The sequence below is a fragment of the Vidua macroura genome, chromosome 5 (genome assembly GCF_024509145.1).
Source record: "Vidua macroura isolate BioBank_ID:100142 chromosome 5, ASM2450914v1, whole genome shotgun sequence".
Classification (NCBI taxonomy): domain Eukaryota; kingdom Metazoa; phylum Chordata; class Aves; order Passeriformes; family Viduidae; genus Vidua; species Vidua macroura.
Window position 1 is genome coordinate 63,456,982 of NC_071575.1, and position 26,335 is coordinate 63,483,316.

The window sequence follows — 26,335 nt, forward strand, 5'->3', positions numbered from 1 at the left end:
GACTTTAGAAGAGACTCCTAACCAAATTAATTAAGATAACAGCCCAGAAAGAGCTCTGGTAAGGAAGCAGGTTTCTACAGGAAGAATATTTGCTTTTAAGGCAGCTTTAAAATTAAGGCCAGCCTCTGGTGATACCTACCAAAAATTAAAGTGGAATAAAAGGAAAAAGGAACTAGTTAGAAGGATCTCCAAAGGCCCGTGCACTCTTTCAATTAGCAGTGTAGATAGAAGTGATTGATTAGCACTGATTCCCTAAAATGTTTGAGCATCTTAAGGCCCAAAACTGAACTTTTTAAACTTCTAAATGTTCAGGCTTTCACATGCAGGTTATAGTTACACCAATGTGTAAAAACTAGAACACAGATGGCTGAAAATTAGCCAGGTCTACTCTGCTTCCAGAACAATAAAAAGCAATCCTAGAGCCTGTACATTGTGCCAGGAAGAATAGATACATGTGTCTCTGCATGCATGGGCACGCACTGCACACACCCCCACAAAGACATATGCAAACATGCAATCCCTACAGACCTAAGTGTATTGGTTTGGATCCAGCTAATCCAGAGCATGGCCAAAGGATAAGAGGTACATAAGATTTTATTCCAGCTCAGGCTTATACTTCAAATGTTTGTCATCACAAATGTGTCAAATCAAGATATCAAAAATTCATATCTCTGGCTGGCACTATAAAACTTCTCCTTGTTATTCTTGGCTAGTTTGAAAGTGAGATAAGTTGTCCTGGTGGGAGAACTTCTCTTTGCATGCTACTGTGGTCCCGTACCAAGGCACTTGAGTTATCACAGCACTGGGACAAGGAAAACCCCAGGTTATAATCCTTCTCCTGAAGTATGGGTGTAGACTGAGAATTTGTTAATTAGTTGGCTAGATACCATTGTGAAGATATTTTTGTGCATTTGCGGGGGTGTCATGTGCACTTGTTTCTGCATCCATGTTTAATTTGTGTGCTTCTGGTGCTCAGACCTCTGCCAATGTATGGCTAGTTTGGTATGGATGGCTGTGGAGCACCTCCCCGGGCTTTGCTGATATGGGATGAGTAGAAGCCATTTAGCCCACTAGAATATTCCTTTCCATGAGTTAATGTACTTGATGGCAATCTGGGAACATACATGCAGGTAGCTGATGGTTGGGCTGCAATGAGTTTTCACCTACTAAAGGTATTTTGAGGATTTTTTCTGAATATATACAGCAGAAAAAAATATACAGGCCATGTGGGGACTTTGCCAACAGAAACATAAGTTTCAAGGAATTGAAGGATCAGGCAATAATTTGGACTCATCTACCTTGTGATGATGCACAGAAATGGAAAGCAGAGGCTTTGCATTGTTTAATACAAATCTTCCACAACTTACACTGCTGTCAACAGAAAGTTTTTGGTGACTTCATTTAATTTTTTTTTTTAATTTAAAAAGTAAATTTTAAAAATCGAGAAGGAGTTCTGTGATGGCAGTTTTGTAACTGCGCTGTAAAGTGAGAGTCCTGTTAAACACAAGGCTGAACAGCAGATGGCATATTTACGCCCAAGACATGAGACTGTTGTTGACATGGTTTGTAATAGCAATGTTGATGAAAATGCATATTTGCTCATTGTGTGTATAATGCTGACATTAATCCTCAAGAAAAGAAAACCATCTGGATTTTTTTAGTCAGTATTATATGAACTGAACTAAATCCTATAAACTCATATATTGATGAAGGCAAAAGTTCTCTCTGTGGAAGAGAAGGACTATATCCTTATTTGTGTTTTATACTAGCCTCATCTAATCCAGTGTATACCTCTAATGTTGTGTTTCTTGACTTATTTTTGATAAATTGTTATGAATTGCATTGTCCTTTATGTAATTTTTCTTCCAGTAGAATGCATTAAATAACATAATTGAGGTCAACACTAGCTTCAACAGATAAAACTTGAGATATCTCAAGAAAATGACATCTCTTGGACTCTGCAGTAGTACATTTATTTGCTCTGGTGGGGAGTTTTTCCATAAAGAATTTATTATTTTGTGTATAAAAGCTACATTAATAGCAACTGCATTCGTATTGGGTTTTAAAACTACTGTTGTTGTTCTTCTTCTTAATAATTTATAATGATAAAATTATTGTTGTTATTATTATTTAATGAACAATATCTGAATAGTAAGCAAATTAACCAATTCTCATCTTCAGTCAGACTCTGAGCAAATTTGATAGTCTGTAGTTGAACTTTGATTCCCATCTTTGAAATAAAATGTATACTGTCTCCCTCTGACACTCACTAACAGTCTGGAACATGTCCTGAGCAGAGCACTTCTTCAAGTCAGGATCTGAAACAATGTCAAGACAAAGTCTGAGGGGTTCAGAAGGAAGATTTGGGACATATCTATTAGCCCTAGATTGGGCTAAATATTGTTTTAAAATAGTGTGTTGACAGTGATTTCAATGCAAGTAGGATCAGGACCTTGGACACAGAAGCACAACTTGTCCTATATCTTCTGTGACCACATGGAGAAGCCATTGCATCTTCCCAAGTGTTCTCAACAAAGTGAAGTAGATTTAGCTATTAAGCTATTCTATTGCAGCTTTTCACATCATATAGCCTATGCTATAAATACTGAGACAACATGAAACAAATCTTTTTATTTTAGGGCTTATTTTGTTATTAATCTTTTTATGGTTTGCCTTTTCCCTCCCAGCTGTTTTCTTTCCTATTTATTGCACATGGGTTTTATTGGAACATAGCTGTCCAGAAATCGGTGCTTTTGAAGGCAGAGTAGATGCACAACTGAGCCCTACTAAATGGCCTGCTCTGTTTACATGAGGCTTGTTAAAGAACACAAGCAGTGAGCATCAGTGTGGGTTTCCATCATTTATCATCTGCAGATTACAGTGTTCCTGCAGCTATAAAAAGATAAAGTTATGACAGAATGTAATATGAAGGCAATATCCCTTTAGGGATTTTTGTGGTGCAAATTTCTGTATAAGCAGTTAATTCTCATGGCTCCCAGAAGACACACAGGTCACCTGAACATACTGAAAACTGAATGTAAAATACTATAGCAAAGTATTGTTTTGACATATGGACTATTTATGGATTTTTTATAATTTTGAAAGCATTCCTGCATGGTTGAAGTTATTGCAAACTTCCCAGTGATTTCAGGAGTTACTGATAAAATCCATTGATTTTATGGATTGATTAGAAAACCCCCTTTTTGAAAAACAAAAAAAATAAAGTGATATTTGCCATGGAAAACTCAGAATCAGACTTCAAACACTCTGCATATGAGTCCATTTGAAAAACGATTCACTGTGGATATAGCTGGAGCAAATATATATTTAAATCATCGAAATCACAGTATAACCAGAAATGCTTACAACTTTGAAATTTCAGCTGGATAATGACAAAGAAGTAATGAGCTTACTGTCCCTTATTTGAACTCACCAGAATGCTCTGATGTTATAGGAGTTTGACAATACTTGGCACTGCTCTGGTGGGGTTAGTAAGGGTGTTGCTTATTTCCTTTTCTGGTAGCTGCTGGCTGGTTCTGGTATTAAGTGCAGCAGCAGCACCAAGGTTTGTTGCAAGTTATTGGTCTCCTTTGCATCATCTTTTGTACCACCAGTAGTATCAAGTGATACTGAGAGAGGAGCCCTTTCCAGAAGTTTAAAGTGTATTTATACAAATAACTAAAATTCCAAGCCTTTCATACTGGAATTGCAAGGAACTAAAAACTCTAGGAAAATATTTATTTTTAGCTTGAGAACATCCTTTCCACTGCAAATATACTCTCACTGTAACATGCTTAGACCATTCTCAGTGCAGAAATAATTCAGAAAGGTCTTGGTAACTCTCAACAAGATCACCATGTATTTGACTCTTTCTTTAATTTTATTTTCAATTCTCAATTGGACACAAGAGGATCTTTACAGCACCAGTCCTCCTTACTTTGCACACTAAAATCCCTCACTGGAATTGGAACTGGGAAACTTGCAGTGGGGTTGTGGCCTTGTTCTTTCAATAAGAAATGTAATGCTAATTAAGTTGTTGTTTTTTATAAAATACTTTATTAAGAATAATAAGAGTAAACAAGGTTACAAAAATACTGACTTTATTAACTAATGAACATGTTAATTACAGAAGATTTGTATTACAAGTTATATAACCAGAGTGTTCCCCTTTCATTAGGCATTCATCAAGTTGTACTTAATGGGAGCATTTTTTTTTCCCACTTAAATAAGAAAAAATACTTTTATCATACACTAAACTCCACAGGCAGCTCCCTGAAGTTAGATCCCATGCAAGAAAATGCCATACATAAATGCCCAAGTGTATGTTTAAAAAGGAACACTGAAAATTTTAGGGTGAAAAGCCATGTCAGTTCCTGCCAGCAGCCCCAACATACAGAAACAGTAATATACCAGTGCACATGAGGGAGGAAGAAAATAAATGGTAAGGAGGCAAGGCTAAATAACCAACCCAATAGGCTTCCTACAGTCTCCATGGGGGTCAACTGGTTTACAACCAGCTTTCCAGAAGGATGATAACAAAACCTCAACTCCTGCTGAGGTTGCTTTGGAGCTGAGAATGTGTACAAGGATCCATGTGGAAAATCAATGAACAACTCTTAAGCCTTGCTCTTTTGACAATCTCATTCACTGAATTCAAGGGGCATTTTGCCTGAGTAGATTTTGACCCCCAGAAATATATTTGGACCCTCATCTGAAAAGCTCTAACTCAAGTGAGTAGCTCTGTCAAGTACATTGGCATTACCTGCAGGAAGGGATTGCAGAATGCCTCAGAGAATTTTAATCTTAAACTAGAGAAGAAGATTTCAGCAGTAGCAGCAAAAATCTAGACCAGTACATTCCCAATGAGAGCTACATTTTTTCTGAGGGTCATGAGACTTATGAGAGAAAAAGAGATAGGGGAATTTTTTTTTTAAGGGAAAAATGTTTTCTTTAATTAAAGGAAGACATGTTAGCCAGTTCCAATGCCCAAAGAAAGTAGTAATTAAGTTAAACTAACTTCAGTTGCACAAAATCATCTCTTAGGTTTTAATTCCATGATTTTATATTCAAAAATTACACCTTTCAGAGATCGAGAATTAGTTACAGCAAGGAGAATGAGAATGAAATTCAATGGAGTTTAAGAATGTCCTTAGATAAGAATTTAAGTTCTGTAGCCTTTATTCTAATCTGATTAAAATCACAACTATGAAGTAAAGTTCAGATCCCACTGAAGTTATTAAGGGGCTTTTCAGCATTTAGATGGGCACTAGATCAGGTTCCCTTGTTATAACAGAGAGAAAAAAATATTAGAACAGTGAAAAAATATCTACAGAGTGTCCTTTCTTAAGAGAGTTCTGTAGTTATAACAGTTGCCTGGTACGGTACCATTGGTACCAACAAGAAATATTCACAGGAATAAATGCAGTACAGATTCATTACCACATATCATTATTCTTCTCTTCCCTTGCTCTTCAGGATCTCAGGTGCCCTCCATTCTGAGATAGGGAGAGCAAAAGTACCTGGCAAGCAAGTGCATACAAACTTGTTAAATTCTGGAGCATCAACTCTGCACAATTTATTTTACTGAGGCACTGCCCAGAACAAACAGGTAAAAATCCTTACACATTGTCTAAGAAAAAACAGTATTTTTATCATATATATATATGTGTGTGTGTGTGTGTGTGTGTGTGTGTGTGTGTGTGATATATATATATATATATATATATAAATCACAGTCTTCTGCACAGCAGAAGCTTATAACTAAAATATTTTAGGATTCAAATTTTTTAGATAGACATAACAAAATGACTGCAAATATAATACAGTGAGCACATGACAATTCTTAGAATACAAAGAGTGAACATGGAATTGTATATTTTATCCACATTCTCCTTGTGGCTGAGAACAAAACTCACTTGGAGTTTTTAAAAGTCTTTCTTAAAAATGTAATCCTTTCAATAAGATATGGTCAGTATGCACTTAGTATGAATACACTCTTCACCTACATGACAATAATTAAGTGTAAATACAATAGGCTAAATCCTGCCCTCATTAGGCCTGGTAAGTAAGAGAGGCTAAAGGGAGCATGAAGCCTTCAGAGGTGGCCAGAAAAGATTGAGACAACCTGTCTGCATAGCATCCACAACCTTGAATCTGCTGTACAGAGAAGTCACATCTTGTCCAAAGAGACTATTTACATCAGGAGGAATTTCAGAAGCTCTGCTTGCTGAAACACTTCTTCCTATGTGCCAGTAGAATCCGCTGGATATGTGACACAAATCTCAGCAAGCCAAGCCTCTTAAGCATGGCCTGAAACTCATCCCAGTTCACCAGATGTAAGCATACTGAGTCCTACTGAAGTCAAAGTGCACTGCTGAAGAAAATTCGGTGAGTCAAGATAAGGCCTGTCTCCCAAGACATCTCCCCTGAAGTGGTTGCTTTTTGACAGGGCAGAATTCAACCTTGCATTTCTGCATGAAATGTCCTTTTGCATATCTACACCACGGTGTCAGCCTCGTGGCTGTGCAGTTACATATGATACACAGACCAAACACTACTGGAAACATTTACAATTTACACAGTCACAAGTGAAGCAACAGTGCCGTTATTTATGCAATTACATGTACAGTAGTAAAATTAACAATTGGATATATGTCTCATCAATTATTCCAGAAATACCCAATACTGATTAAAGGGTAATCAGTGCCACCTATAACAACGTATCTGTACAAAATTTCCAGACATAAAACTAAATGCGACAGAAGAATAAGCACTTTTCATAGATGATGATTTTGTGTTCCCTTTCCCTATCGTCATAAAGGAAAATGATTGTCCCATATATAGGCAGGAAACAAGCAGCTAAACTATTGGTCATGTTGTCCATATTAAATACAAGATCATATCAATCTCTGCAATTGTTTTATTATCTTGAAAGGAATTATACAAAAGATAGAATTTTGTCCAAATCTAGTTAAGGTTTTATTAAAGTTCTCAAGTCTCTGAAAAATGATTAATATATAACTTACTTTTCCCAATCTTAGGTCTCTCAGCCAGGTGCTAGATTCAACTGTTCTTTTTCTTGCTGCAAATGCAGTTTCATGAAATAACTAGAACCAACCAAACTTTTAGTACTTGCTTGTTTAGAAAGATCTGGGCATATTTGATTTAAATTTCTTTTAACACCCAAAATCTTCCGATAGCTAATCAGGATTACTTTTTCAAACTGTATGAGATGCTGTCTTTAGCATTGCAAATCCACAGTTATTTCTGGGTCAGATTTTAAAGAAATGATCAATAGTTTGCTAACCAAAATGGGGTTTGAGATATCTTTTAGAGGACCATATCTTTTAGAGGACCATATATGATATGAAATGATCAATAGTTTGCTAACCAAAATGGGGTTTGAGATATCTTTTAGAGGAACCAAGTGCAGAACTAGTCTGTAAGCATTGTGAAAAAGAAAGTGGTAGTGACTTCTACGAGAACTCTGCTTATGGCAGGCTTGTCAAAGTCTATCAATAATGAAAAGATTACTTACTAAAACTATGATTTTTTAATAAAGTACTGAAATCTTTGACCTCCTATAAGGGGGAAAGAGAAATATGATCATAAATGCTGTCCTGGACAGATGCATATATTTCTCAGTAGGGCTTTTGTTATATATGAAGAGAAATATATGGCTCATAGAAAGAATAAGATGTGTTAAGTGGAACTGTAATTTGTTTCTCCTAAGATAATCTGAAGAGCAGCATTAAGGAGGTCATATGATCTATTTCTACAAAACCATTTATCATCCAGTAATGTCTTTGCAAAATTGTTTATCCATTCAAGTATCTTCAGGAGATATGTCACCATACTTGCATATACTGTAAGTCACTTCAACATTTATAAAACAACACTGATAGACAAAATCACCAAAAACACCCATAAATATTAAAAGAAGCTCAACAAACTTGACTATCAAGTACTTAAAAAATTGTTGATCTTTACATTACACATTAATTACATGCTGTCCAGAATCTTTCAACGAGAGTTGTTGACTTTTTCAGGGTTTTCTGTAGGTCATCATAATCTTGTGAATCCACCGGGAATAATATGAGACCCGAACAAAAATCCCAGGACGATTTCGAACTGCACATCCACGGCCAGGAACAATGACACCAGTTACTATCTTCAGCCTGTTTTGTTCACAAACCAAAGGACCGCCATAATCTCGCTAGGAAAAAAATAAACATGAGTGTCACTTCTCAAAATGCTTCAAGACATAGCTCCCACCAGTCTACTACCGAATGGTTTCTTTTGAGGATGACAGGATGCACCAGGCAATGGTGTTCTTGCCATAGGACATAAACTAACTTCCAATATCTTTTTTTTCATAACCAATACTTTTGACAAACAGTGTCAGAGTTGGCCTCTGACCTTTTCTTCCTTTCTGTGCAAATTAAGCTCTGTGATCCGTCTTTACATGTCATTCTAATGACTTCAAACTACCAGATTTCATTCACCTCTTTCAGCTACCTGCAAGCCTATTATTTTTTATGTGAATATAAACCAGATGAGCAGAATGTGAGTTGACAGATAAACACCTTTGTTTTGATGACAGGCTTTTCATCAAACACTACTGACAAAGTCAGGTTAATATCTTTCTTTCAGTCAAGCATCTTGCAAGGCCCTAGGATGAGAATCTGTATGTACTAATAGGCAGGGGGAATAACAAACATAACAAAAAGGTAATACTTTTTTTAAGCATTGTTTTGAGACATAACTTGTTAAAATGATATTTTTTGTTATTCTGAATGAATGAGACACCTATATGCTAGTTTTTGAATTCTGTGAAAATTTGGAGTATGATCCACTGAAATGGATAGATACAATCACACAGATCTGGTACTTGAAAATAGATGCTGCAGTTTCTATCCAGGTTAAAGGTAGACTGGACCCTGCAAACTTGTTGCAAAACTAGACAGCAAATTCTCATATCAGACCATGAGTTATTGTCTCAAAAAATGAAAGCTGACAATTAGCACTGCATTCTTTCTGGATCACCAGAGAAACAACAATGCTTGACCTTTATTTGGTTTGGGATTTTTTTTGACTGACGGCAAACTAGTTCCCAAATGAACAATGAACTATGTCAGAGCCATCAGAGCTGCCCATAAAACACTTTCAGGAGTAGAGTTTCACCTGCCAATCTGATTTTGCTCCTCTGCCTGTTCTCTGCTGAGGAAAGTAGCTTCAAAGGAGAACTTAGGGAACAGGAAACTGCTCAGAGATTAAGACTGATTGCTAATATTAATTAATTCCATTTCTTCTTGAAGGGGAAAACAAAGTGCAGGATCCCCAACAGACTCCCATGCAGATGTTTCATTTATAAGCCTTGACAAGTCTAAGACCTCAATTACAATTAAACACTTTATTTTGAAGAAAATACTTTGCAACAAAAAATGATCCCATAGATTATTAATAACAAATGGAAGAGGCCTCAGCTTTATGAAGATGACCTCTGTTCCCCATGGTTTCCCTACCCTTGAGCAAGGAAAATTTTACTACACGGTTAATGTTGGTATTAGGAAATCAACAATCCTATTTCAGATAATAAATACTTAATAATGTTCATGACTTCCCTCCTTCTAGATATCCTCAGTCAGATTTTCCATTAAAAAAAAATTATATCTTCCTGTAATAAATTATTTACAGCTTTTCTCCTCAGATGTCTTTTCTCCATCATCAAAACTAGTGCTAAGCAAAACAACTGTACCAAACTATATGATCACTGAAGTAGTGCTTCTGTCCTCATCAATATGTTGCTCAGGCTCAGGAGACCAAAATGCTCCAGCCTTCTGACTCATAAAAAACGTCAGCACGTTTTTGGATCTTTCTCCTTCTTTCATAACTTTATCACCTCTGTTGAGTACTGACTGCTGTGTATTTTGCATGTAACACCTCATCTAAATATATGGAGGTAAATTTGCTCAATCAAAACACACAGCTATTGCTACCACAGAGCCCACCTTTGTCCTTAGTATACAGAACACAAGTTTGTCTAGTCTAGTGAAGTGTTTTAGTATTTGATTCCTGTAAATCTTTCAATGGTGTGGTAGCACAGTGAAATCAAAGTAATTTCTGCACTCTGACATAAAACAGAAGACTTGTAACACAAATCATTTTCCAATGAAAAAGTTTAGTACAATGAGAATAATTATAAAAAACCTCCAGTAACTTATTTTTTGGGAAAGAAATAGCCAGGGTCCTAAAAATGTATTATGAAATGCAATATTTACCTCACAAGGCCCAGCACCTATGGTTTCAGCCACAGCACAGATTTCAGACTCATTCACAGTAATCTTCCCTTTGAGATATTGGTTGCATTTCTCATTTCCCAAAATAAACAGGTTTGCTACTTGGAGAAGGCCATCATAGTTGACTACTACAATTGAAAAGAAAATAAAAATTTTATTGAATTTTAGGGGAAAAAAAGTCTTTCAAGATACAGTCTACATAAACTTATTCATGTAATTTCAGTTATTGTACTTTCTCTCTAAAACTCATGTTTTTGTCTATCCCCACTGTTATCATGCTTTTTGTATTTTGGATTTAATATATTTTCTGAAAATGGGATTTGCCAGACATTTGTTTGGTTTTCATGTCTGTTAGTTATCTGAGAATATCTGGATAAGTTTTTTGGTACTAGAATAAAGGGCTATGTAACTGGACTCACTCTACAGCTCACCACTAGATTGCCCAGTCATCAAAGAAATCAGAAAAAGAGCCTGAAAATGTCATCACTTCCATCAGTGGAGAGAGGATCCTACTCCCTGCCTTAAACACGAGTTAATGTGTAACAGTGCCTGCCATGGCCTAGGGAAGGACGTGTGACTTGAAAAATACAGAGTGGAGTTTTTCTCAATCTGTGCTGGCTCAGCTACCCTGAATGACTTTGTGCCTGCAAGGGCAGAGCCACAGCCTTGTGCAATCTCCATTCATCAGTGTGAAGGTCAGGAAGCAGGAGCCCTGTGGAGCTTACTCTTGTTCTACATGTCGAAAGACAAGCCTGTACAAGCTGCAAAGATAAATAATAGGTCTGGACCTGCCCATTCTCTGCACAGCCATCAAAAGAAAATGCCAAGCTTGCCCTCCACTGACTTATTGTCCTGTTTTCTTTAAAAAAATGGATGTAACACTTCTTCCTTCCCTGACCGGGATTCTGTGAGGATTATATAAAGTAGTGCAAAAAATATAGTACAAAGTCCTTGGATGACAGATGTTATGTATTTACTGTATTACATAACTCCACAACATTGCAAATTCCTTATCAGTTCTCTTAAACTAAGCTTTCCTGTGATGCTGTGCTGTGCTCCAGCCTGATGTCCCTGTCCCCCAGACAGCCGATGCCCCCAGAGGATGGCTAATATGGACATGCTGGGAACATCAAAGGCAGTCATTTGGGAGAGGGCTGGTACAGATTAATTGCCACCCACAAAGAAATGGCAGAGTAGTGGCTATGAGGAAGACAGCCTCAGAATTCTAGCCTAGCTTCTGCTCTGCTTCCAGGACAGTGTGAGTATATTGCTGCTGCTTACTCAGGGTCTGTGGCAAAACAACATTTAAACACAGTAAATATTGGAGTAATTATTGTCAACTGGCAGCTATTAACTTTTTATCAACACATAATTAGCCAGATATAGCATTTACTAGACTAAATAAATGTCTGTTCTCCCACATATTTGTATTTTCTTCACACAAAACTGTGTTTAATAAACATTAGAAAGGTTGCAAAGTGAAGAACTCAAAAGTTAGGAAATGCCAGACTTAGGTTTGTCTGTGCATCCCTAGTTCACTGTTATTGTGTGTGCTAATAAAGTCTTTGATTACATGTTTCTGTATTAGTTTTCCCACAGGGTCCTGCTTTGGATAACAGAAAGAGACTGCTCAAGTAGATGAACAAAGATTTGTCAAAAAGCACTGTTAACATTCTGCAGAACAATTTTGCTATTTTTTTTAACATGCAAATTGGTATTTTTCTCTAATTCACTTCTTGAAATATTTGAATCATTTTGCCTGTCCCTGAAACAACAACAAAAACGGAGAGTGGAAAATATTTCATATTAAATTAAGTTGGATAAAAGGCTCAGAGATTTACAAAATTAGAAAAAGAAAACAACTCTATTTTTTAATAAGAAGTGTTGGACAACCGTGGCATCAGGCCATACCCGCAGCCTCACCTATAATGACAAGAGGAAGTAAGTTGTCAACGTATTCATTTAGTTTTTAAAAATAGTTTCTTACATCCAGTGTATCCCCATCCATAAACACTGCAGCTGGTCTTCTCTGGAATGGTACATCCAGAAATGGGCAATCGGATTATTTCTACAAAATTTGTCAATATAGCAGGTCTGAAAAGAAGAAAATATATATTATATATATATATATAATGGATTTTACTTAACCTTCTCAACTGTGTTTTAACTTACATTAAGTCTATTATAGACCACAGTAATTTAAAACTGTGCCAATTCTTTTCCTTTCATTTTCTCTTTCTGAAGAATGTGATGGATTCTTCTACCTATTTTTTGTACTACAGCTGCCAACTGTCAAAAAATCCTTGAAATGCTGTCACCACTTTTATGCTATTTAACTTGAGTTTTAATCTTAAAAGTAAGTAGTGATGGCATTTCATTTGGATATATACGTTTGTTCATACACAGAAATTTTGAAAGCTTGTATATACACAAGGATCTCAGCTACAATCTGGTGCTTATTCTACAAATTAAAACCATATACTAGTCCATGTGGGTACTCAGTGAGTTTTCTTTAAATCTCCTAACAAACTTAAACAGGGTTAACAGGAAGAATAATGTAGGTATGATTTCACAGCAGTAACATCTGTTTTCTGAGTAACATTGATGGACCTGCATTTCTGCATATATCAAGTAAAATTTCTTTCAGTTGGAAGTTTACCCCATGGAGACAGCATCTGTAGTACTGGAAATACTAGAGCAATGAACTTGCAAATCTCATTTAGGAAGAATCTCATCCAGCAGATGAAAGTGCTGGAATTCACAGTAACACCTACTAACCTGCTAAGTTTCAGTAAGACCAAATCTGACCCTGTGGGGCCATATACCAACTGGGAGATGTTCCGGACTTGTTTGCGCTTCTCCTCTCCCTTTCCTTTGATATTATGGACTCCAAGCCAGGCTTTGTAGTCTTTCAAATCTTTGTACCTAAATGAGGCAAAGTTGGTTATAATTTTGCTGATTGTATAATAAAATAACTAAAAAACTCTGCTTGATATGATTATGCTGGAAGATCTTAACTAATGCTCCTTAGCAGAAATGGCTTCATGCTGCCAACTGCTATTCCAAAATCAACATGCTTGGATGTAAGGTTTTGGCCTGAAGCCATTACATAATTTTATCTTTAACCATTACTAAAATCTATTTGATTCTTCATAACAGTATCCAAACATTTAAATCCTTGGACAGTATGAACCTTTGAACTTTTCTAGATTTACCCAAGTTTTCTCTTTTATTTTGTCCAGTTAATCAGAAGCACGAGATTATTCTCATAAAGAGGCAATTGTCTAACTATGACACTTGGAAAATCTATTTATGCTTCTATGTAAAATAGCCAGGGCTATTTAGATTTACAGCAATAATAACAGAAAATAGCAAGGTCCCACAGGCCTTTTATATCAGAAAAGCAGTGTTAAAGCCAAACAGGAGGAAAAACTGCTGCATTCAAGTTGAAAAAGCATTGTGCTGATAAGTTCCCGAAAATAGATGGATTTTAATATTGCAAAGTTCCAGACTACTGTACCGAGAAGGGAAACACTGCCTTGCTGTAAGAACCCACTCTTCTTTTATCAAAGTACCACCACAGATATGCTTATTCCTGGAGGAAAAAAAGAAAAGGAAAAAAGATTTTAAAAATCTCCAAAACCACTAATATTAGTTTCTACATAGTTAAAAAGTTTAAAGAGTGTTTTGCTCCCCACACATTTGCTGGTGAAAAGTGGCAGACTGACAATATGCAAAAACTTGTCTCTGTCCCTTTGCTCTACAGTTTCAACACTTAGAGTAACATGACTTTGCAGAGCTTTACTCCAATGTGCAAAAAAAACAGAAAGAAAGACAAATTCAGTTACTCTGTTCATTTAGTGGTTTCAAAGCTGAATTTGTAATAAGACACCTAATTTAAAATTAAAAAAAAAAAAAAAAAGGGCCAATTCTTTGTAACAGGAACTGGATTGAAACTTTCAAGCAAGTCCCCAGACTGCCACCAGATGTAAACAACATTTGGTCATTATTCATGTAAGTATTATTCAAAGCATTGACCTCAAGGTGGAGAGTTCCTATTTGATTACAAGTCCTAAGAGATTTGTGTCCCCACATACTTCAGTTGGAAACAATCTGCAGTGTATGACATCCTACATGTGATTATAGAAAACCTGAAGCATAATATATCAAGTAAAATTAAAGCAATTAAGCATGACAGTTCTTTAAAAAAAAATTACTGTGGAATGTAGATTAATTAGTTTCCTTCTTTGTGACTCCAAAATCACATTTATTTTCTATAGCTCATTGGAAAGTGAATCAGAATTGTCAGCAATTTGGGAAAAGCTTAAAATCTCACAATTTATAAATTCAAATCACACAAATGTTCAGAGCTTTGCAAAGAACTACTGGATGTATACCAGACTATATATGGAGTTCACAGACAGCAGGATAACACAGAGCTTTGACTTTTTTTTTTTTTTAATCATATTTTGATTGAGGAGCAAAATATCTGGTCCAAAAGGCTGGAGTCTTCTAAAATATAGGTTCTAGCTTTTTTATTATAAAAATATCACAGTTGGGAGAATAGCTATGTTCCTCCATGTTAAGTTTGCATCACTTATTGTTTTATACAGAATTTCATCATCTGTTTTAGAAGATTCATTAATATACATAGAAAGGTCAATTCTTCACTTATATATGGGGCAAATTTAGAGCTGGTTCCACAAAGCAGATGAAATCCATTTAAATGCACTTAAATGCATTTAATTACAGAATCTGAATTGGATATACAAGAAAATTTCATTGATCAATTTAAGATTTAAAGTTGGGCTTTAGTTACCAAATATGAATAGTTTCTAAGTTTCACTGGGCCTTCACCATTCAGACACAGCAATTCCATTTTTGAGTGTATGGTTAGGCTTTCTTGCAGAAAGATCAGTTGTCATTAAGATTTTGTTTCAGACAATATTCTATTTGCTTCCTTGGTAACAATACAAAATAAAACTACATTTTTATGCCCGCATGTAATACTTCAAAATATATTTTGCTGCTGGAGTATTCCAGGAATCCCTTATTCATAAAAGGATCTGCTATCATTTAAGCACTCATGTTTCATGGAATATTATTACGTAGCAGAAAATCCAGGTTCAACTATCCTAACAATAGCAATTTCAATTTTAGATACCCAGATGTATTTACCTTACCTGCCTAAAAGTTCATCAAATATCAAGGCTACTTTTAAAACAGTGCAAAGATTAACCTTTCCAGGGAGTGGTTTAGCCCGCCTATTTGTTACTTAGTCTAGGAATATAGTGATCTTCCTCTAGGAATGTCTTTCTGAACCATCCGATGCACTCCCAAAAAGGTCGAGATCTGATGGACCTCATATGATGCAAAGGTTATAGGGATGGGAAGAACCCGCCCCCCTGCACTAACTTCTCTAGCAATGAAGAGATCTAGAGAATGTATTTTTTTATCTTTTCCTTTACTTCCATTTTTCATTTAATACCTCTTTTAGAACATAGTTTTAAATTAGATGATGAATCATAAGCTAATAGAATTGATCTTCCCTTTAGTCTGGCCCAGCAGACAAAAGATGTTTTTTTAAACTTTTTTTTTTCTTGAGAAAAGAACCAGGGCTGATGCATGAGATATATCCTGTTATAAATTAATGATTCACACTTCCAGCTGATGAGTTATGAACCAGAGTAAAAAGCATAGGAAACAGCCATTCTGTGTTCTGGCTTTTACACAGCAGCAATGATCTGCCATAATATAATACATGTGTTATACACAAGTTGTACTTGTCAGGGTCTTGTTTTACAGAATTAAAAGGATTTCCTTATAGCTCATAATTATTTTTTTTTTAATACCAAATAAATTTTAATTGTATGTAATGACATAGGAGAAAGCTTAATTTGACACAGGTATAAATACTGAATCCTACACTTCACAACTAAATGATCTGCCATCAAAGTGAAAATATTGATCTGAAATTCAATTTTTTTCCAACAGTCTCTAAAATAAATAGTTTAATGCTGAATGTGAAGCCAATGTTATGAAAAGGTCTGCAGTAGCTAACTGGAAGAGCAGAACACTATGAATGCTTTGCAGGTTCATGTGTATAAGTTAGCTATAATGAACATATAAAGTATTTCACTAGCAGAGTGAATACTAAGGCATCGCCTGACATTAGAGGAATGCTGATTCTCTGCTTTTACAGAACTTAACTGCAATGTAGAAATATTCTTTTATTGCTATTAGCTCAACATTTTCTACAATTCTAAAACAAATATCCTAGTAGCTGTATTGCCCTTCTAATCAAAGTGATAATTACCTGTACGTCAAACTAACCACCCATCCTTCGTTAGTTTGTGTTGGGATTCCATTTACAACTCTCAAATGTTTTGTTGAGGCACAAGGAATGGCAGTATCTGAAAGCAGGTCCAGAGATCACATTTTACTAAAAGCAATGGTAGGAAACCTGCACAGTTGCACATAAGGACCACAAGAAGGTCAATATTTATTATGTATTAACTTTCCTGTGCTAATGAAATATATTTCTAGGCCATCAAAACTACTTCAGTGAAGCTGAGTAGGTCTATTTAAATATCCATAGGGAATATAAAATACATAAATTTAAATTGGCTTTTGAGATTTACATAGTTAAAAAGCAAACATTGAAGCTCATTACCAAATCTCACCACTAGCAAAACATGACAGTGAGAATAGATAAAGGAATATAACAAAGATATTCCCCATTCTTCTCTTATAAAATTAATTTTGCCCAGTCTGTATGGTGGGATTTTATAACTTTACTAATCTTTATTTTGTTTCCCAATTGGAAAGAAATTTCTGGATTTAGAGGATAGTCATGCACTGCACAGTCCATACACAAACTTACCATCCAAGCTGGTTGTAATAGGAGTTGTATCACCTTCACCTAGACAGACACACAAGATAGCCATAATACAAAATTAAAATTCATTTAAACATGGAATAAATTTCAACAGCAAATGACATATTGTTAACTTCAATGGTTCACAAAGTTTTAAACTTCAATGATTTCTTCAGTACACTGCAAAAGCAGTATTCAGTAAGGCTTAACAAGGGGGCAGAATGTCAATAGAATGAAATAAGAAAGAAACATGTTGGAGCAGGGATGTCAAACATTTTTCTTCTTGTCTGAATCCTGAAGACATCAGGCTGCCTATCATGTTCAATTTACATGTTTCATTCAAACAAGCAAATACTGAAAAATTAAGTTATCACTTTTATATAAGCTTTCAGGAACTATAGAAGTCATGTGATTAAATCCAAAGAAGACTGAAAGAAATTCTCAATTCCTTAAAGAAACTTTGAAAGACATTTTAGGTTCCTATCAGCAAAAACTTATTCTTATCAAAACATGATTACCAAAATCGAGTTCAGTACTTCCATCTAGTCCATTTAAAAAAATAGTTACAACAAGTTTACTTAACTTGTTTCTAAATGTTTACCTTCAGTGACACATACAGAGTGACCCAGCATTATTAGCTAGAGGTACAGGGGTAGCTGCTGAAAACTTGCACAAGGAAAATTTAAACAGTCTCATCCAACTAGATTTCCATCATTAAGAAAATATGTGTGTATATATAGATACAGACACACACACACACACAGAGGTATAATCATATATATAGATACAGTTATATCCATAAAAAAAAAATCTATGTGCATGTATACAAACATGCATATTTGTATGTGTATATATGTATTTATTTGTGTGCATACATACATGTGTTTCTATGTATAACTGTATGAATGTGCATATATATTTATACAGTATTGCAATACTAGTCCATATGAGTTACAATTGTAAAACTGGGCATATTCCCACTCTGGTGTTTGATTGCAGAAATGTACTAGTCACCAGTTCTGGATACCTTACAAATGTTTACTGGGAATACATCTTTAAGAATTCACAGATCCAAATAATGAACTCAGAATAAGCGAACAAAAAGCATATTTCTTCAGCTATTCTTCATTTATATTGACACAAATAACCTTTTGCACAGTTTTGTTTACTCTTCACATAGATTCCAAAATATCACCTGAGACTTCAAATACCACTTTTTAGAGATGCTGGAGTTCAGGCTATGAGGAAATGCTGTAGATTGCCGCTAGGAATGAGTGTAACATTATCCTTAACCTCTAGAGATCACAGACATGCATTCAAAAGCCTGATTTACCATTTAAGTGTTCTCCCAGGACATACAGAAGAGTAACTTAGAAATAAGAATTAAAGAGAAAGATTTTGAACATAAATGTGAATTGCACATTTTTCAGCATAAAACTATCTTTTTCTACTTGTCATCAGTTTATTGCTGAATTCCCTAGGATTCTTAATTCTGTTTATTTAAGCTATTTAGATTTAAACATTCAACTTTGGAGGCATGATTTTCTTAATTCTTGCCAGGAGTTAAATCATCCCATAAACATCCGAAAGCAGAATCTAATCTCTGTAGCACATATACACTTCAGCATATATATAGTGAGTTATCCTAACATTACAAAGACAGATCACACAAAGAGTCTCTGAAGCCTGTAGCCCAGAAGATAACTCTGCCTGGGTTTCTTGAGGCCACAGCCAGCATTCCGACCGCTAGACAATTCTTTGTCTCCGTCCAGCCCTCATTCAATAGCTAGATCTGTTGGAAAATGTTTGACCATCTGTAATAGCCCCTTTGTGCTCCTGCTGCATAAATAAGTCTTGAAATCTCCAAGCTGGTCAAGGAAAAGAACCCCTTGTTCATATATTGCACAAGCAGCTTCTGTCTGCTCCTTCTCAGTCACGCACAATTGATTTTTGATAGAATCACACATTTTCTGCAGCCACAAGTGACAATAGGAAGGTGTGCACAGGCATGTGACACCGTGGCTTCACTGGGACTGCACAGCTGACAATGCCAGTGGTGTGCCAGGTACTCACATCGAGAAATAGGGCAGTAATCCCAGGGCACAAGAGGATCATCTGTGTAACACCAGGGACCATGAAAATCATCATCTGGATTGCGGCAATAGTTTTTCTTCAGTTTACTAACATCTGGTTCTCTGAATATTTGTATATGCCTACAGGGAAAAAAAATTCAGAGTGTTGAAAAGCTTTATACTATAGCCCAAATTTTCAAAGGTTAAATGTTGCTTTGCTCCACATTGCATTATTAGCTGATTGAGAACCCTACAGGTCAGGGTTTAGGGCTGGTTAAAATCAAAGGGAAGATGAGACACAAATATTTTCTGGATCTGGGTCCAACTTTCCTCTGGTTGGTATTTTAAGCACTGTGTCCTCTGGACAGCTGGGAGGCTTCTAGATCTCCCACTCAATCTAAAATCTCTAGATAGCCTCAGGAGGGATCATTATACTGATTAGAAGAGTGTCTACAATGCCAGCAGAAAACCCACAGACCCCTTTGTGGAGCACAGGTTCCTTCTCCTGCAGGTTAACAGCACAAGGGAGCATTGAATCTACAAAGTTGAATCAAAGGCAAAAAGAAAGGCAAACTAAGAAAGTTAGCAAGGGTGAGCAGCAGGCAAGGAGAAAGATGAATGGCTCAGACAAACTGCAATGATAGGTCACCTAAGTTGCAAGCCTACATGAAGCAGATGAAATTTTGAGGCCAAAATCGGAAGCTTAGGAAGAAGTTTATTTTTGGCTTGTCACAGACAAGGATACAAGCTTCTTTATTTACAGCTGTAGTGCTCCTTCAGTCCATAACCAACCACTCATGCTGCCTGTAGAACACCCTTAATGAGAAAAAATATTGGATTGAGACAGATAACTCCCCAAAGAAGTTTCCAGATGGAAAATGTGTGGGCTGATCTATGCTCTATTAGATGAATGCAATTGCATCAAGCATCCAGTAGGTTTATACTGCCTTAGCCACAGCAAACTAAGACTTATCATGCTTCTCAGACAGCATGAGCTTAAACCTCTGCTTCCCTTCCATGGGCAGCATACTGGAATATGTATCCTCTCTCTCACCATCTGTGGGAAGAAACACATGTAGTCCAGCTGATGATACCAGACAGGGCCACTGAAGTCTACCTTTTGCAACACAGCTTCCCCAAAGGCTGACTTCCTAACCTACACAGTCCCTCCAAAGGACAATGGCTTATATGTTCAGCACTGTCACTCTACAACAAGTACCAAAGGTAATATTGACACATTTGCATCAGCTTTAAAAACTGAAGGAAAATGAAGGAGAAACTATTTTCATCATGGCTACTAGTGTGTGTGATATCTCATACACAGCAAAACATTTTATGAATCCCTTATGTGATATATAGTCTTTATGTGCTATATATAGTCCCTTACGTGCTATATATAGCACATATATATATATATATATATATATATATATGTGCTATATATAGTAGCACCAGGGTGATTCAGATCCATCTGGATTTCGGCAATAGTTCTCCCTCAAATCCCTGTAAAAATTACAATATAATTCATTTTACTTCAACAAATAAATTAATTTGCCATTTCTACTACTTGAATATGAAGCCAAAGTAATGATAAACAACAAAAATTGCAGGTCCTTTTATTGGCATTTGTCATCAGTGTCACTAGATCATAGACTAAAGAGTCAATTGCAAGCTGCGAGGGACATTAGGTGGTTTCAAGTCCAGTCTCCTCCATGAAGCAGAATGAGCTATGAAATGGGGCTGATGAGACAACCATTTCCTCTCATTTCTGATATACTCTCATTTTACCAAACGTTCAAGGACAAGGATGGGGTAAAATAGGCCAGTATATTAAACACTAAGAAACATCCCAAAGCCTGCAATTACTGGTTAGCCTGAAAAAAGTCATGTTGTGAAATATATTTAAACACACACAAAAAAAAAAAAACAAACAAAAAAAAACCCAAAAAAACCCAAAGAAACAAAAAGGTTAGGAAAACAAAGATATTAAAAGCTCCAGAGCATAAGGGGCTACTTTAGAATCAATGCAGATAAAAAAGAGTTGCCATCTGGAGGCAGTATTTATTCAGGACTCACTGAACCATCTCTTTTTGTTTATATGCACACACCTACGTAAGTCTTCAATATTTTTGTCCCATGTGGAGCAAGTTAGCCCAAATCTTGTCTTGGATAGATTCCCCATGTAACTCTTGCCATTGCCTCGATAACAATCTGAAGAAAGAATGATGAGACAAAAAAATGGAGGGTGATTGTGCAACATTAAGAAGAAACCTCTTCCTGTCCATCAATAATCCAAATCATTAAAGACAAGTGTTCTTTTAAGCAAATGCTATACACTATTAATCAGTCAATTGCATAAATCAGATCAGAAGAAAAATGGAAAATAGTTTTCAAATTTACATATATAAGCTCCTGTTTGAGACCTTCATTCCCAACACAGCAGTATTTTAAATTTTGTCTTACTTACATGGACTTGGAAAATTTCTTTCATAAATAGTTGGTTTATGATTAATTTAGAAGGGTCACACAGAATATCCTAAAAATTGTCAGAAGCTAGTTTATACAAAACCAAGAATAAATGGTCCCCTATTCCTCCCTCCACAAAAAAATAAGCATTCGGTTTAGCTTTGTGTCATTTTCAGATATTGGCAACAGTATATAATTCTAGACTTAAGTACTTCAGCAAAATCAAAAAATCATCATGACTTTAATTTTAATGTAATTCAAAAACTTGCCTGTTCGCTCCAGCAGAAGTCATGTTTAATTCATAAGCTTTTATCACAAGCCTTTTTGAGACTTTTCAAGAGAATTGTTTAAAATTATCAGTACTATAAAGACATTTTGCATAAAGCTCTTAATTTCATATTCATCAGTATTTTTACTTTTTGATAATTGATACTTTACAAGAAACACAGAATGAATGCAAAAGTTTAATCCTTTCTCTGACATAAGTCTTGCAACTGCAACTTTTTAAAATTTACAGTAACATTGGCTAAAAATTAAAGATGGAGACATTAATGCAGCCTGATGTAGGGTTATAGGTCTGAGGTCTTAGCCTCAGTTTATGCTGTGATTGACATCCATTCAGGATGCAACATTACTCCTTACAGTAATACCAAAACCTCACAGGAAAAACATTTGCATGGAGACTCAGAATGAACCTCACAGGCAGAGGTAGGTAAGAACTCGAGGATCAATCCCTTCTAGACCAGGTATTTGCAAGAAAATAAAATTGCTTTTGGTAGCCTGATATGCAATTATTAAAAGATTGTGAACCAAGGAAATCATCTCAGGTGTGGAAAAAGGCCTTTCAAACTACGAAAGGTGACAACAGTAGAGCAGATACATAGACAGGCCTTGTCTAAAAATCATGTCCAATAAAATCTTTGCTGCAGCTTTCCCTGCTGGAATTACAAATTAAAATGAGAAAGGGATCTCATTTACACCACAAGGAACCCCAAGCATGCCAATAAAGCCAAAGCAGAATTACACAGGTGTAATACAGACACAACTTCTCCAGTTTTCAAGGCTGTCTACTTGATATTTGGAACAGTATGGCATTCACTTAAAATCATGTTATCACCCTTTCCTCTGTTACCTTGTTCATTTGATACATCACACTTAGGAATCTGGGAGCAATAACCAATACGGATGTTTGGGTCAGTGGTAAAGCACCAGGGTGATTCAGATCCATCTGGATTTCGGCAGTAGTTCTCCCTCAAATCCCTGTAAAAATAAATATGTTAGATCGCAGCAGGGATAACCTAAACCCACCAATGTGGTCCATTGTTTTTTGTCATGGATTAACAGAAATACAGGCTCATTCAGGTCTCTGTGTTACTGATCAGTGTCAAGTGCAAGGAGATGAGGAGTAAAAGTGCAGTGTACAGAAAAAAAATAATAATTGTAATAGGAATATGTTTGTGGAGATTCATTTTTAGCAGATATAGGTTTTGATGGGATATAAGATTTCATTTGAAGATTAACAATATTTTCATTCAGGATCCCCCTTCAAAATTTGCATGCAACTGACATTGGATACACCTGCAATATATTAGAAGTGCTTTTAAATACAAACATTACCAAAGTGCTTAAAACTCCCTGTACTTTGAATGGTTCTGCTGAGTTTGGAGAAACAGAGTGTTTTAGACTATCAGTAACTTATTTAAAAAGCTGAATTGTGGAAAATAAAAAAAAAAGTGTATGTCAAAATTCTATACAGCTGTTACCTTTAAAGTAAAAGTTAGTCACAAGGGAACATCTTTAAATGTCTTTTACAGCTTGCATGAAATATTCAAACCTCTTAAATGTAAGTTTTATTTCCCTGTCTCCTGACAATTGTTGCCATGTTCTGTGCATCTCCATATTTCACTGTATTTTTTACATCTGCAGCACTTACTGATAACAGACTATGGAAAGAATGGGCCTAATACTGTAGTTCTTACTGATATTTACCCATCAATAATGATATTTAATGCAAACTGGGCTGTGACTAGATTTAATGCAAATCTGGTCAGCAAGGTTACCTCTAGGCTTAGTTTAAAAAGGACTGAATGAACATTACAAAGGTAACTGCCTAAAATTAGCAGATTATTCATGTGTTAGAAGCTTATGAACCATAGAAAGGTTTGATGACCAGTGGTCACTCAAGTATAAGCACTCCTATTGAGGCATCTATATATAGTAATGAAACAGAAAAAGGATTTTAAATATGAAAAATTAAAGAAATGTTTTCAAATATTATATGTGTTAAATATTACAAAGAAGATTATATTCAAGTAATATTTAGAGCATATTAAATTAAAGTCAGCAATCAAGCTCCAAAGAAGTTTTTAGTTCCATGAAAAAAATCCAGTGGTAATGTATCAGCACTGTTGGGATTCAGGGCCCAGCCTGGAACACATTCAGACTCTTCACAATCATATTGGTGAATACATGCTTAAAGGAGAAGTTCACGAAAATCCTTAGGGTTTCACACAAGTTCATCTAGAACTATTGCTGTGAGATCTGAAAGACTGATTTTCCCAGGCTAAAATGATTTTGAGGCTCAGCAGGTAGAGTGGCTGCATCAGAACACGGGGCAGGGACAGACTCCTATGATCTGCTCCAGTGGCACGAATTCTTAAACATTTTAAAACTCAGCTCTTTTCCCACTGCAGAAATAATACCCACATGCCTTGACTCACTTGCATTTGAAGTTCTCAGGAGTGATGTTGTGCTGGTGAGGGAACTGGGAGTCCCACCTCTGGCACTGGATTCCACTCCATATGGTGCTGACGGTGCCACGGTAACCCTCACCCTGTCCCCGAACGCACGTTGTGGTCTCGGCTGTCGCCTCTGTGCTGTTCACGACGGTTTTCTCTGCAGACCCAGACAAGAAGGGCTCTTTCATTCTCTTAAGAATGGCTCAGGATGCCTGGTTTGAACTCCACCTTACTGATAGAGTCATGGATTACATGATGTTCAAATCATGGTAATTGCAGTTTTATTGGTGAAATTGACAATGCGATTATAGAATAATTTTCTCCTCTTCACATTTACAACATCCACCAAAAATCAAAAAACAAAATAAGTGCCAGACTTTATGCTAGTTTATCTGCTTGCATGCAAAGAGTCTGCAATATTTTCTTGCATGAGACACCTGGCCTATGCTGTACCATTGGAGATTAGAAGATATTCCTGGTTACTTTTTCAAGTTCAGCAAATATCATTCCTTCAGTTTTAAAAAACTAACTGGCCACCCACACACACACTGTTAAACACGGTAACACATATTTGTAGGTTTAAAACACAATTGGGTTTCTCTAAAGAATTCCCAGAATATCAGGTCACAGGAAAAAAAGATGCAGATAAAAATAATAATTTAAAAATAAATCCTATTATAAGTTAATGTGCTAAATTCTCCTAGAAATTTGTTTTGTTTTTTGGTTTTTTTTATGCCTCATATGGTTAAAAGGGTGAAAAAAAAAGCCCAGCTTTTGAAATCAAAGATCAGTATTCTCTACAGAGTGAAAAATGTTTTAAAGACTAACAAATTCATCAGACTCAAGATCTCTTACAGATGTTGATATACTCTGCACTCATCCTGGTGTGGGCTGTCTTGAACTAAATTCAGAAAACAGTGGTTTTGAAATGACTCATTCACATAACTTAAAAGTCGCTTTTTATTTCTTATGCAATTTTCATAATTGCAAATTAATGGCACAGATATTGCATCAGATATATACAAAGTAGTACAAAACTACATGCACTACAGTTAGAGCAATTCTTCAATATTCTCAAAAGTTCCCAATACAGTATTTTAAAAGAAACTGTATATCTGTTGGTAATTGTTATGGTTCACAAGACTAATTTTATTAATTATCTTAAAAGTATTACTTGCCAGCAAAAAGTATGTCAACAAACTTCTTTATTTATTTTTCTTCAAATGGTCCAGTGAATAGAACAGTATTTGTGTGTTACTCATATTGCAGTCAACTCCTGGTAACTTGAGCCAGTTCCATGAACTCGGAGAAAATATGGATCTTAAGGAAACCAAATGTCATAACAGATGGTTTTGGCTGATTTGACTGATCTTTGACGTTAAAGATCATTTCCCTGTCAGATGATAGCATCAAGTTGTGCAGTTGAATTATACATGTATCTATGCATCCCTTTTGCTCTTCATCTGCTTGATGTTTTTAAGTCAGTGTTTCATGGTCAAATCCATTTCCTGTCCCTCCTTCCCAAGGCAAATGTTCTCCTCTTTCAACGGGATTTTGAGTTCCAAGCTCATTCCAAAGTCAAAAGGATATGGCACTGCAAGTATCACAAGGAGGTTTCTGCAGGCTGACAAATGTACTCTTTCTAGGGGACTCATCAAAGTCTTGCAGCTAGTAACTTTATATTTAGTCTTTACACATCACTTTTTTAAATAATAAGACTAGAAAAAGATTAATTCATACAACTTATAGTAATAAATAGCTGCAACATTTCTGTTTTCCATTATAAATAATATGTGAAAACAAATGGAGTTATAGTCTAAAATAGCTTCTAAGCTGATTAGAGTGAACATTGCTATGCAACATTCAAATACATATTAGTCTTTT

The 26,335-nt window shown here is 35.8% G+C and overlaps 1 protein-coding gene across 1 annotated transcript in view; it reads right to left on the minus strand.

Annotated features, from left to right (window-relative positions):
• Positions 1–8,044: 8,044 nt before the first annotated feature.
• Positions 8,045–26,335, minus strand: part of HGF (hepatocyte growth factor) — a 48,112-nt gene continuing 29,821 nt past the window's right edge. Inside the window, exons 9-19 of the mRNA XM_053978327.1 lie at positions 24,434–24,608; positions 22,846–22,973; positions 21,356–21,458; positions 19,249–19,388; positions 17,182–17,220; positions 16,615–16,711; positions 13,819–13,893; positions 13,077–13,223; positions 12,286–12,392; positions 10,281–10,426; positions 8,045–8,215 (exon numbers count right to left, since the gene is read on the minus strand). Coding sequence (XP_053834302.1) covers positions 8,045–8,215; positions 10,281–10,426; positions 12,286–12,392; positions 13,077–13,223; positions 13,819–13,893; positions 16,615–16,711; positions 17,182–17,220; positions 19,249–19,388; positions 21,356–21,458; positions 22,846–22,973; positions 24,434–24,608 — 1,328 coding nt within the window. The remainder of the gene's footprint in view (positions 8,216–10,280; positions 10,427–12,285; positions 12,393–13,076; positions 13,224–13,818; positions 13,894–16,614; positions 16,712–17,181; positions 17,221–19,248; positions 19,389–21,355; positions 21,459–22,845; positions 22,974–24,433; positions 24,609–26,335) is intronic.